At 37.1% G+C, this 13,825-nt stretch overlaps 1 protein-coding gene across 24 annotated transcripts in view; it reads left to right on the top strand.

The window, feature by feature from the left end:
* Window positions 1-13,800, top strand: part of LOC127964664 (leucine-rich repeat flightless-interacting protein 2) — a 36,119-nt gene extending 22,319 nt beyond the window's left edge. For 14 of the 24 annotated variants that reach the window (XM_052564918.1, XM_052564921.1, XM_052564923.1 and 11 more), the window contains 7 exons: window positions 401-472; window positions 913-1,083; window positions 1,325-1,417; window positions 1,553-1,645; window positions 1,893-1,985; window positions 2,266-2,386; window positions 2,900-6,119. In XM_052564918.1, coding sequence (XP_052420878.1) covers window positions 401-472; window positions 913-1,083; window positions 1,325-1,417; window positions 1,553-1,645; window positions 1,893-1,985; window positions 2,266-2,386; window positions 2,900-5,412 — 3,156 coding nt within the window. In that variant the 3' untranslated portion in view covers window positions 5,413-6,119. Of the gene's footprint in view, window positions 1-400; window positions 473-912; window positions 1,084-1,324; window positions 1,418-1,552; window positions 1,646-1,892; window positions 1,986-2,265; window positions 2,387-2,899; window positions 6,120-6,740; window positions 6,791-6,890; window positions 7,012-12,252; window positions 12,333-12,432; window positions 12,538-12,643 lie in introns of those variants that run through there. The other 10 variants (XM_052564935.1, XM_052564928.1, XM_052564937.1 and 7 more) reach the window with 7 other exon arrangements.
* The last annotated feature ends 25 nt before the right edge of the window (window positions 13,801-13,825 follow it).

The raw sequence follows: 13,825 nt of genomic DNA, 5'->3' as shown, positions 1-13,825 counted from the left end.
ATTTTATAAATATATTTATTTATTATATAATTTAGTCTGATAAGAACTCATTGCTCATTTTCATCATTCATCTTGCTCACAGAAAACAATTTCCACTTTCTTTATGTTGCTCAGTCTTATTTCTAGTGACCTGTCTTCCAACAAATTCTCAGCTCCAATCAAACACACCTAAACAATATAACTAAGATGTTTGTGTGTTGAACTCTTCAGGAGCAGGACTGACCACCTTTTATAATCTGCTTCACTGTTATTTTCTACAGCTTTGTACTTGTTTTTTTTTTTTTTTTTTTTGCACAGTAATTCATTTGAAAGTCTGGTGTTCTTTACCCTTCAATTGCTCTTCCTCCACTGCATCCTTTAACCTTCCTCTTCATCCTCACTCTTCATGCTTTTCATTCAGGAGATCCATGAGCTTAAGGATCAGATTCAAGATGTGGAGGCAAAGCACATGCAGAACCTCAAAGAGCTCAAGGTACATGGCTGGTAAAGGCAGTGCCAGTCCAAAAGCCCAGCGAGAACCTGCTTTGTTTTGATTTATATATTATAGTCCTGGCAAAGGAACAACACATTTTGTGCTTTTTAACCAGCGAGTGGTGGATCAGAAAAACAATGAGATGATATGATGTTAGTCTCTGGTTCTCTCATCTTGCATGTTTATATGTCTATGCCACTGAGGTCTATAGCCTCATTTTCTCCGCCTTGCTTCCATCTTTGACTTTATCTTATTCTCCGAAACATATCGTTACACATCCCTCTTCATGATTTAGTTTGATTCGATTTTTAATGTTAAGGAGAAATTTAGTTTAGAATTGTGTTTAAGACTGATGTAGAGGTTGAGGTATAGAAATGTATGCACAGACGTGTGTTTGTGAGTGTTGGCTGGTTTTCATCGTGGTGTCTGACTTTTTAAAGGATTCCCTTTTGGAAGTGGAGGAAAAGTACCGTAAGGCCATGGTCTCCAATGCACAGCTGGACAATGAGAAGACCAATATGATGTATGAAGTGGACACTTTGAAAGACTCTTTAATGGAACTGGAGGAGATGCTCTTTGAAACACGCCGTGAGCTTGAGGAAAAGTGTAAGGTCTGTACAGTCAAGTGTGCATTGTAATGTTTTGTTTAATAGGTTGTGGAACCACAAAAAATAGATTGTAAAATAGCTTTTAATTGGAAATTACATTTTTTTATTTTGTAATCTTTTTTTTTTTGTCATTTTATGAGTTGTGTACAAATGGCATTTTTGTACTTTAATCTCAGTAATAACGCTCTTATATATTCAGTTTAAAGGGAAAAAAAAAACAACTGAAGGCAGTTTTATATTTTAGGACCTTGAACGAGAGAAGCATGCTCATAGCATACTGCAGTTTCAGTTCAGTGAACTGAAGGAGACGTTGAAACAGAGTGAAGAACTGCTCACTGTGAGTATTGTGGTATTTATGCATGTTCTAAAACCTTGTCTTTTTCAAATGCTTGGCTTATCTGCCCATCTGCTTTAACAGCTTCTCTCCTTCCTTCATCTTTGGTCTTCTTCCATGCACAATACCTCTCTATAGGAGATCCGTCAATTACGGCTCAAGCAAGACGGCAATGTTAGGGAGATTTCTGACCTCCAGGAAACTATTGAGTGGAAGAATAAAAAAATTGGGGTATGATCCCTCAGTATCCAACTCCTGTAAAAACTGTTTTTGTCATTACCTTCACTGTAAGAGAAATATAATGTTATCTTTCAAACATATAATTGTAGTTGAACTAGATTCCACATCTGTTTCCTGCTACAACCTGTCTGTCATTGCAAAACTGTTCTTGTCTGCAGCACTGATGTTTTCATTGCTTTCACCTTCTTTCTCTCCTCTTCGCCCGCATCTTTGCCAAATCCCTTCTGGTGCTGTTCAGGCATTAGAAAGGCAGAAGGAATTTTCTGATGCCATTCGAAATGAACGGGATGAGCTTAGAGATGAGGTTGTTCAGCTCAAAGATATTTTGAAGGTATTGATGCGTGTGGTGAAACTAGGGCTCACTCTTTTCTCATTACATTTTCCTAACGAAAAAGCTTTATATTCATTTTCATGTACAGATGCTAAGGCCCAGACTATAATGTAAACCGAGATTAATTAACACTCAATCTCTGACTGAATGAACCGTATCGTAAATATATTTTCTATAAATACATATTTACAAATAAGAAATCTAGGTCCAGTGCATCTAAATTTAACCAGATTTTTAAAAAATAATAAGTATACTAATATTAAACTGTTTTGCTGTCCAGAAACATGGCATTGTCCTTGGACTCGACTTGGCCACCAATGGAGAAACAGATGAAGTCGGAAAGGCTGATCAGAATTCTCAAACTGCATCAGCTGAAATCCGAGAGGGGAGTAGTGTACTAGGTAAGCTGCTTTCCTTAGCTTCATTCATAGCATGCTAACATGTTTTAGCTTTGACACTTTGCATTTTTGGCTTGTACAGCTCAAGCCAAGTCTAACCAAACTGTCACCGTCCCATTAACATCTCTCACACTTTCCTGTTTCTCTGAATCCACTTTGCATATACAGCTAGAATGAAAGTTAACACTACAGAGCCATGTCTCTTTCTTGAGTCTACATTTCAATACTCTGCTGAATGAGTGTTTGTAAATTTGCTGAAAATGTCAACATCCTTGAATTTAACATCAAAATCAAGAAAAGGAATTGCAGTATAGCTTGTTCAGTTCTTGACTTTATTTTGGGGTTTTCTTCTTCGGGACATCCTTCAAGACTTTTGATTTGTATGGGTTTAAGAACTTTGCCATGGAGTCTTTTTTCGCTCCTTTCCCTCTTTCTTTTTCTTCTTGCTCTAAACATTTGCCAAATATTCAAAGGCTTCTACAGATTTTAACTACTGACACCTCAATCATCTCCCAGGCACTCATCAGTTGAAGGTGTGTAAAGACCAGCAACAAAAAGATTTGGATGATGGGGTGCCAGGGAATCAGCAGATTTCAGCAGAGCTCAGTTCTACAAACGCACCTTTAGAAGCAAATGAGATTGGAGATCTTGGGGATCAAATGAATCAGGGTGTAGAGCAGCTTGAGAATAGACCTAAAGAACCTCCAAGTTCTGTTGGTGATGATGAACTCACTGCAACAAGACCCACGGAGCAGATCAAATCTGAGGCACATATACCAGAAGATTCAAGAGCTAATACAGAGGAATTAGAGTGCATTGTTCACAAGGATGGACATTTGGAGACAGATCAACAAGAGAGTGAATGTGTCAAACTTAGTCAGGTCATCAAAGAAGAAACTCCTTTAGAGTCTGTCTCTGGTTCTGTCCATGATGAACCTGATAAACCTGGTCAACCTGTGCTTGATGATGAACTCAAAGAGGAGCCTGCAAAATCATCTCAAACAGAGAAGCTTGCCAAAACCCAAGGTGCTAGTGCTTCAAATAAAAAGAAGAAAAGGAAAAAGAAAAACAAGCAGAAGCAAAAACAAAGTGACAAGCAAGAGATTGACACAAAGATAGATGACAAGACTAAAACAGTCTGTAGTGAAGACAACCCAAACCAAAAAACAGAAGGTGATCTAGAAGGAAACAATCAGGAGCCCTTAGGGAATGATGTATCCCAAACAACGATGAATACAGATGTCCCACCTGATGCTAAAAGAACCAGTGAATTGGATGGTATCAAAACAACAAGTGCAAATATACATGCTGATGAGATTCAAGATAAAATTCGGTTAGTTACAGATGAAGCTGATTTAGCAGGAATTTCTAAAACAATCTCTAATTTTGATTGTCCTGAATCTAGCAATGGTATCATTTCAGATGATCTGTCCAGCAAAGTTATCTCTAACCCTGCAAACATTATTGAAAGACACACTGAGGATTCAACAAATCCTGACTCTGAAGCTGTAGACTTTAGCTGTGAGCTTGTATCTTCAGAAACTGAGACTTCACTGCCTCGTGAACCTGCTGCTCAGTCCATGGATGCAGGTGAAGGGGGTGTTGAGTCCATCAGCTGCTCTGAGAACATTGAGAGATCTTCATCAATAGACATGAAGGAAGTGAAGAGTCATCTGAACTGTGAAGTGGAAGAACAGGAGGTAAATGTCCAGAACACTGATATAGATGGGACCACTAACCCTGAATATCAAGATGACTCTGCTCATCCCTCTTCCTCTGTAAAGGAGAAGGTGGAAAATGAAGCTGAAAGGGTAATCCAGGAACCATCTATTGATCAGCCAATGGAAAACCAACTTCAAGACAGTATTGGAGCAGAATTGGAGCAGGAAGAGGTTGAGAGACGAGATGATCTGGATAAAGAAAACCTTAAAGCGCCTACTGAAAAAGTGTCTGACACCCAAGAAAGTATTGTATCAGGATTAGACCAGGAAGAGGTTGAGAGACAAGATGATCTGGATAAAGAAAACCTTAACATGCCTACTGAAAAAGTGTCTGATACCCAAGAAAGTATTGGATCAGGATTGGACCAGGAAGAGGTTGAGAGACGAGATGATCTGGATAAAGAAAACCTGAGAGTACCTACTGAAAACATCACTGATGGAAGCCATGGTGACAACACCCCTTTAATTGAGACACAGGTTCAGGTTGTGCATGAGGATCACTCGTCTCCCAATGAAGCAATTAAGGAATCAGTTGGAGAGTCAGATTCTTCTGACCAAGAACCTAAGGTTGGAAAAGATGAGGAGGAAAGATCAATCCAAAATCAGCTTAAAGTGCAACTGTCTAAAGATGGAGAAGACCTTCTGGTAAAGTCAGATGTGGCTGCTCAAGAGCTGATAGAAGAAGAAGAGGAAGATGAAGGAGAATCGTTTGATTTTGATGAAATGGATCTTGAAGCATCATCAGATGCCCCTCTAAAAAACGTTCTAGATCAGCCAACAGAAGAAGGTACTCTTTTCAAAGATGACGTCCAAGAAGCAAAACAGGAATTCCAAAGTAATGTCACCAATGAGGACCAAACTCAGAAAGAACATCTAGAACTTGCAGATCAGGAATCAAAGTCTAAAGAGCAGAAAGATGATGGACAAGACACAGAAAACCCACAAACAACAACAGTTATACAAGGATGTTTAACAGAGGACAGCAAAATCAGCAGTGAAGTCAAACCTAATGATCAGCAGCATGAGACTTCTGGAAATAAAGATGCATTTGAGGAGCATCAGCAGGCATCAGAAAATGTGACGCTCAGTAAAGGAGTTAATCTGATCTCAGAGATGGAGAAAAGAAATGTTGGCCAAGAGATCAATAGTTCCATTCAACACGGAAACAAAGTGTCAAGTATTTCAGGAGATCTGGAAGTTGAGAAGGAAACCACAGAAAGAAACAAGGCACATGAAAGAAAAGAATCTAAAAAAAGTGGAAAAGGGAAAGGGAAGGGCAAGGGGAAAGAAGAATGTAAAATGTCTTAATAGACAAGGACATTGCTGAGTCTCATCCCAGCATCTTCAATGGAAAAAAGTATTTTGCACTTATGCTGTTCCTAATGAAATTATTTTGGGACCATTACTTCAGAGAACCCTAAAATAACCAAACCTATCTTACAATCAATCCCAGTTATCAGTCATTGCATCTTTTCAGCAAACATTTTATACATGTTTTACACCTGATTAACAATACAGACAGAACACTTGAAATTAGTTCAAACAGTATTTAAAATCCCCAAACCAATTACTTATTAAATGCTATGGGTTTAAAGTGTCATTTGTATAATGAAATTTTACATGAGCATGAATAAAATGTTCCTTATACTATATGAGTGATACAACTGATCAGCTTTCTGTCTGTGCTGCAGTCATGTTTAGCAACTCCTTAATTACACTGTTTTCGGTAACAAAGGACCTATAATGTATTTTGTTTAAATGGGTGTTATGTTGTTAAAAATGGTGGTAAATAAAAAATAAAAAAGTTATTGTGTGCCAAACTTATTAAACAATCCTCTAAGAATTTGACCGGAGCTTTGAAGTTATGTTTTGATTTTACAATTTATTTGTTGGAAGATAAGTTTGGAAAAAAAAGGAAATATTTGATTCTGTTAGGTGAAGATGGTGTTGGAACATTGAGACCGTGTTTGTTAAGTGAACCATGTATTTTAAAATAAAACTTGAGCAATTAAAAATTTGTTTTACACTATTGTTTATTATGTAAATTTTGTAAGTATATTGATACAGGACATTTAATGAAACTTCTTCAGATAAGATTGACTTATTTTTAAGTCATGATAGTTTTATTTTTTAGGACAAAAATGATAATATGTCACTGTCACACATTCATTGCTTCACAAACCTCAAGCTCACGTGAAAAACACTGTCATGTAATAGACGTACAGATTGAACGCTAAGAGATTTTGACTTCATGAGGCTGAAGCCTCTGAGGTCACTGAAGTTTCTGCATGTTGTCCATCCTCATCCTTCACATCCCAGCATAGGATAGCCTCACTTTTTGCATGCCCTGACTCCTCCCCCTCCATGCCTTTGGCTCCTCCCACCCCTGGTATGTGAAATCTTTCCTGTCTAACCTTGGAATTTGTTTTAACATGAGAATGTAATATTTTATTATTGCAAAATACATGTTTAAGATGTTTAAGTGTAGTTGTTAAAAAACATGAATGTCCCAAAATTGTTTAATTTTATTAAGGTAGATAAACTGTTGTTTTTCATAAAAAAAAAAATAAAAAAAAACCTGCAAGGAAAAATATGTTGATTGTTGTCTAATGGTCTCTCTTGAACTTGCTTTTCAGAAATTCGCTTGCGAAAACTGGTTGATGAGAGGGAAAACTTAATAGAGCAGGTGCGCTGCTGGCAGTTACAGTACCTTACGTTGACTTTATCCTCATTTTGTGCCATTACAAGCATGATTTTCTGTTTGTTTTTTTTTGTTTTCTATTCAGGTTAAGCGATTGAAAGGTCAGCTTGAGCAGAAGAAACAGAAGAATGGTATGGAGGATTCGTCCAGCCCACAGGGAGATGTGCTGGAGAATGGTGCTGACTCCAGCATCATGGATATACAGAGTAAGAAACTGCCTGCACTCTGTCAGCTATGGGCAAAAGTTCTTCAGCTCACACTGTTCATTACATTGTTAGCAATCATTTTTAATGGATCTGGGCATGTATCAGGGCTGGTTCTTGACAGCTAAAGAAGGGTGGGCTGGGAGGGGATTTGTATTGCAAGGGGAAAAAGCCTAGATATATTGTAGTGTAACTGAAACGGGTCAATTTAGCTCAAAGGGAATCATTTAATAATTTAAAGGGAATTTGAACAGAATCACTGTTTCACGGCTGATCACTGAGACGCCCTGCGATTCACTGAACAAGCCGTTTAACATCAAATCTGCGCTGGATATTAATATCCAAACTATAGTGAAACACTATCAATTAGCACAGTAACAAGATCGGCAGTTTAAGACATTAACTTGTAAGCACAAAACACAAGATACTTCTCTTTTCAATATGAATAAGGCTTTATTAGATAAATCTAAGACATATAAACTAATCTAACACAAACACACGACTCACACATTCACACAAGTTGCAGGAAGATCGTAAGTTAGAGAAAGATGATTTTAAGAGAATGGAAATATGGAATCCCAAGTTTACAGCAATACGTTAAATTGCATAGACATGAACAACCATCAATCACTTAATTAACGCTCGCACTGAGTTCCTCAATGGGGTTAAAATTATATTAGATACACCAGCAGAAATGTCTGAGGGTACATTGCCTTGGTTTCTTGTGAAAGGGACTCCCGTTGAAAGGGGTATCCCGGTGTCGTTGATTGGCTGGAAGTTCAGTCGCTGAAGTGACGTCTTGGGAAGCCCATGGTTGTTGGGTGTTGGCTGAAAGTGCAGAGTCGTGTGCGCTGGTCGAAGTTGAACGGGCACCCAAGGTCAGGCGTCGGAGACTCAACGTTACAAAACTTAACTCAGAACCCGAAACTCTCAAACGGAAAAGAAAAGAAATGAAATAAAGTTTGACGAGACAAGGTGGTGCTTCTTCTCATCGTGGCTAAGTAGCAGCAGGCTTGCAGGCCAAGCACGCTGGAACCGCGCTCAAAGAACAGTGATGACAAACAGCATGACTAATAGCAGCAGCATAGCTAGAGACTAAAAAGCTGGCATGACTGATAGCAAAAGCAAGGCTAGAAATAAAATCAAAGATTTTATGGTGTCCTAAGTATTTAAACTGGCCTGTTGGCCACACCTCAAATGTTGTCTTGACCAATCAGATATTGTCTTGGCTCGGGGGTATCATAAATCATATGTGTATCTTACCAAGCATGTGGTCCGAATTTTCCTGCCTTGCAGGGTCTAATTTTGGACATGATTCCTATTACCAGGTTATGATATATTTGAAAAAATAAATGATTGTCAGGACAATATCAAGCAAGCAGATTCAATTAGATCAATACTAGACATGACTATGTATCCTATAGTTATCAAAAGACATACACAATAAGTGATTATAACATGATAGTCGAATGTGTGGGTTACATATAAATGAATATGGAGTTAAGCGATGGAATTATATTCATTTAGAAGTCATTTTGGAGTTCATTTTGGGTCATATATATGTACAAAAGACAGTTTCTTTGTCATTCTCTGATGTTCTGTGAAGACAGAGGTTTAAAGCCCTTCCCCCTTAGGAATTTCAGTCTGGTTCTGCTGGGTGGGGGAAGTCAATGATACTTGTGTTACTCGATCTCATGGGTTTACATGTTATGTCCAGCGTTGCATTTCCATTACGAACAACACATTTGACACCAAATTTCTCTTCTTCGAATTGAAATTGTAAATAATTGTTCTAGTGGTGTTAATGTTGAAAGCTGTTGTGTTAACAAGTTGGTTGCTCATCTTGCTTGGGACTTGTGGCACAGACTGTTTTATGACTTCCTGAGGAATTCGGCTCCGTGTTTCAAACACAGTTTTGATAGACTCTTTAATTTGTCTGGTTCGACTCATTTCTATTACAGTAGATATCGCTATATTAACTAAAGGATGTTATATGTACACTGGGGGGAAAAAAAAAGCTTTCATGGGCAGCCTAGAATATCATGCACTTTCACAACAAAATAAACTTATTTTCTTTATTGAATAATAATAATAAACTCGTTGTTCTTTCTCTGTAACTAACTTTTTTATTTATACCAAACAAGGCCACAATCATATCTAGAACTTTAGGGGGACTATTAATTCTTTTGAAAATATTATGACCAGACTACTATTGTAATGGTAAAAGAACTAAAATAATATTTTTTTTTTTTTGTAAAGTAATCAATCTGAACTGCATAATGGATAATGCTGTTGCTATTGTAAGTAATTATTACATTCAACATTAACAGCAAGTCAAAAGGGGTAAGCTTTCAACTGTGTAGTCTACATGCATTTTAGATGCTTGTATGTGCTCATGCCCCATCCATGCAAAGAAAACATTATTAAATAGTTTTATTTTTCTTTAAGAACATTAAAACTGCTTTTGTGTTCTGCTTTTAATTTGGTTTTGGAGGTTAACTCAAAATTTTCCTTTGATTACGTCCTTGTTTTCATTAACAAGTTGGGCAAGAAGCTGTTCTTGCGTCCAGTTTGGTTTTATTTTATGCTTGCATATCTTACTATCAGCCATGATGATTCTACTACTATATGCATATCCACAAACTGTTTGTGAGAAGCACACATTTAAGAGGCTGACAATAGGCTGAACATATACAGAGGGGATCGAAAGTTTGGGCACCCTTTGCAGAATCTGTGAAAATGCGAGTAATTTTCAGAAAATAAGAGAGATCATACTACATGCATGTTATTTTTTATTTAGTACTGTCCTGAGTAAGATATTGTACATAAAAGATATTAACATTTAGTCCACAAGACAAATAAAATGCTGAAATTATTAAAATAACCCCACTCAAAAGTTTGGGAACCCTTGGTTCTTAATACTGTGTGCTGTTACCTGATGATCCACGACTGTCTTTCTGTTTTGTGATGGTTGTGCATGAGTCCCTTGTTTGTTCTGAACAGTTAAACTGAGAACTGTTATTCAGAAAAATCTTTAAAGTCCTGCAGATTCTTCAGTTTTCCAGCATCTTTGCATATTTGATCCCTTTCCAGCAGTGACTTTATGATTTTGAGATACATCTTTTCACACTGAGGACATTTGAGGGACTCAAACACAACTATTAATAAAGGTTCAAACGTTCACTGATGCTCCAGAAGGAAACGATGCATTAAGAGCTGGGGGGTGAAAACTTTTGAACACGATGAAGATGGCCAAATTTGTCTTATTTTGTTGAAATATAATTTTTTTCCATTTAGTTCTGCCCTTCGTAAGCAACAGAAGATACTTCTATGTTTCCCGGTACACAAATTAAGTACAAACTTTCGAGCCCCCCTGTACTTAATTAGTGACACTTGCATTTTAAAATATATATTTGTTTTTAAACCTTTATTTGAATACTGCAACATAACATCACATTCTACAATATTTAAATAAATAAATCTCTGACAGAGACCCCTCCCCTATCAGCCAATCACTGTGTGCATAGTTAGTAAGCATGCTGACATCATTCATAGCAATGAGTTCAACCCTAGGTGTAGATGCTAATAAACAAATAAATAATTTGACTCGTAGCATTTTTCATTGTTGAATTGTACTACCTACTGTAGTAATGGGAGGTAGCAATATCTGACAGGGTAGTACAAACGACAGAACACTGGACTGTTCGGCTATGATTAAATATGGCTGTGGTCACACTCATCTTAAAGATACTTGGACTAGATTTGTCTGTTCTGAATAAATTCAGACCTAGATCTAATTTCTTGTTCATTTCCAAACTGTTTGAAAATGTGGTTGATTTGTAGCTACAAGCACAAATATCTCTGCCAACAATCTTCTTGACCCCTTATGTTTTCAATCAGGCCACAGCACTGATATAGCACTGCTAAAAATTACGACTGACCTTTTAGTATCTGCTCATTTTGGCTGTATTCCTATCTTGTTGGATTTAACAGCAGCTTTTTTTTTTGTTTACACCATCTCATCATATACTTATTTCTCGGCTATCGGCATCACGGGTACTGCTGTGTCTTGGTTTATATCATATCACTTGGATAGACTTATTTTTATAAGAGTTCCAAACTTTAAATCGTCGTTTGGTTCATTCTCTCAAGGTGTCCCTCAAGACTCGGTTCTTGGACCTCTCCTGTTCAACACTGATTTGCTTCCCCTTGATCAAATTATCCATAGCTATGGTCATTATTATGCTGATGACCTGCAAGTTTTCATATCAGGTCGTTCCGCCTCTACTATTTCACTTAATTCATTGAATGCCTGTATTGCTGACATTAAAAATATGGTTACATAGCAACTCCCTACAACTAAACAATGATTAAACTGAGTTTATTGTATTTGGTCCATCATCTCTCTTCAAACTTTTGAACTGATTATATCCATTGATGGGGCCATGTTAACACCATCTGGAAATTATGGTGTAATATTTGACTCGTCAATTACATTCCAATCTCAAATTATTTCCAAGACTGCATTTTACCAGCTCATCAATATTGCTTGTCTGCATCCTACTCGAAGTACAAAAGACACTAAAACTCTAATTTATGCCTTAACTTCTCGTCTCAATTACTGTAACTCACTTCTCATTGGACTGCCAGCTAAAATGATTACTAGGCTACAGTATGTTCAAAACTCATCAAGTCATAAAGCCTAAACACACTACCTCATTACTATATATTCTCTATTGGTTGCCTGTTTCTGTTCACATTCAGTATACAATGCTTTTGTTAACTTTTTAATGTCTTCATGGATTTACTCACCATTATTTATCTGAACTGCTGCACTATTATAAACCTTCTCGCTCTCTTCATTCATCTGATTCAAACCTGCTTATCATATCAATGGGTGGTAGATCTTTCAGTGCTGAAGCTCAGAAACTCTAAAATTCTCTTCCACCAATTCTTTGCATCATTGTAACTATATAATTATTCATATCTCAACAAAAAAAACTATAATTTCTTTATACTATTTCAAGCCTTATTCTGATTGATTTGCTGTGTAACTACTGGGTATTTGTGGTGTTCTTTCTGGTTTTGCTGTTAAGTCACTGTATTTATGTCTGCATGCATGAGTACAATCACATGAATTTATGATTAAAGCTGTATTTATGTATTCTCTCCTTGTACAATGACCTTGAGCTTTGGAAAGGCACTTTATAAATAAAACTTATTTGTAAATGTTCTTTATTTCAGGGGATGCAATCAGACAAATCAATGACCTCAAATTTAAGCTTGTCAAATCAGAGCAAGAAGTCACAGCACTTGAACAGAATGTGAGTTCTTTTAATATATTTCATTACTATTAATAACTCATTTTACTCTTCTAAAATAGTGAAACATTTGAAGTGTTTTAAATTGAAACTCATGTTATAGGTCACAAGGCTCGAGGGTCATGTGACCCGTTACAAAGCTGCATCTGAAAATGCAGAGAAGGTGGAGGACGAACTCAAAGCTGAGAAACGCAAAATGCAGCGAGAGGTAATATAGCCCAATAGCTCTACTTTCATAAAAAAAAAAAAAAAAATTCCAGTGATACTTGTCCATATAATAAAATGAATGGCTTGCTCAACTATTTTTATGATAGTTACGCTCTGCACTGGATAAGATTGAAGAGTTGGAGTCCAGTAACAGCCACCTCTCGAAAAGGCTGGAGAAGATGAAGAGTGGCCGGGGAACAGCAACTCCCTAATAGTTTCAGCTCTGTCCCATAATCTGTCCGAATTCACCTCCACTGCCTATCCATTTCCCATCATTCTGAACCTAAAGCAATGTTGATAAAACTATAAACAACCCCATGAGAACCCTGCTACCGTGCCATTTCTTCCTGTTTATCCATTTAGGTTGAGTTCTTCATCTTTGGAGAATCCAATCAGGACTCTCAAAGGAAGCAGGAGGACACTTGTGTGCCTCATTTAAAAGCACAAACACTGTAGTTCAAAAAGTTAGAATGGTAATTGTCACGTGAATGTTGCTGAATTTATTTGAGCTTAATGTGCAAGGCTGTCTGAGATTATTTGGAGAAGGATCTTGAAAGAAAATGTATGGATTCGTAATGTGAAGATAAGGACATGTTGTCCAGCTCTAGGAAGTCTGGATAACCATTTGTTTGGTTAAAGACACCAGTTGCTTCTCTAAGACAAGACAGATGAGTATGTGTGATTGTGCGCGTTTGATGCTTTCATGTGTTCCACTTGCAAAGATATTTTATTAGCACTATTTAGTCGTCTAGATCTTATATATCCGAAGCCAAATGTTCTGGAGTAATATTAAGGTCTCGCAGCTGGCTCTTGCCATCTGTGTTCCTTTATTTTTTTTCCTCTAATGAATTGTCTATAATGGTCTTCCTGACATGCTGAAAGACCAGTGTGACATACATGATTGAGGATGAATACCGATTCCTAGTGAATTTTGTTGTTGCATTGACGCTGACAACTGAACCACATACATCAGAAAGTTGTTCTATTTCAGGCTAAGCAGCAACTTTTGGTGTTGTTGTTTTTGACAAAATTTAACAGAAATAACCTCCAGGTGATAAAGTCTGGAAGATTCAGAACGGTCAAACCTATTATGAGGAATGATGTGATCAGAAGCATTAGTTGTTGAAGACTGTTGTGATCACTAGCACCATTTATTATCACCAGCCTGGATGAGAGGCGGCTCCACCCAGTTTACAATGCTTTAAACCATTTGTAGGTTAACTATGAATTATGATCTGCAATAAAATGTAAATTTTAATAAAAAGTTGTCTGTGTATACATTCACCTAA

Source organism: Carassius gibelio, chromosome B9, assembly GCF_023724105.1.
Source record: "Carassius gibelio isolate Cgi1373 ecotype wild population from Czech Republic chromosome B9, carGib1.2-hapl.c, whole genome shotgun sequence".
NCBI classification, from domain to species: Eukaryota; Metazoa; Chordata; class Actinopteri; order Cypriniformes; family Cyprinidae; genus Carassius; species Carassius gibelio.
This window is presented reverse-complemented; position numbering and strand designations above follow the sequence as displayed.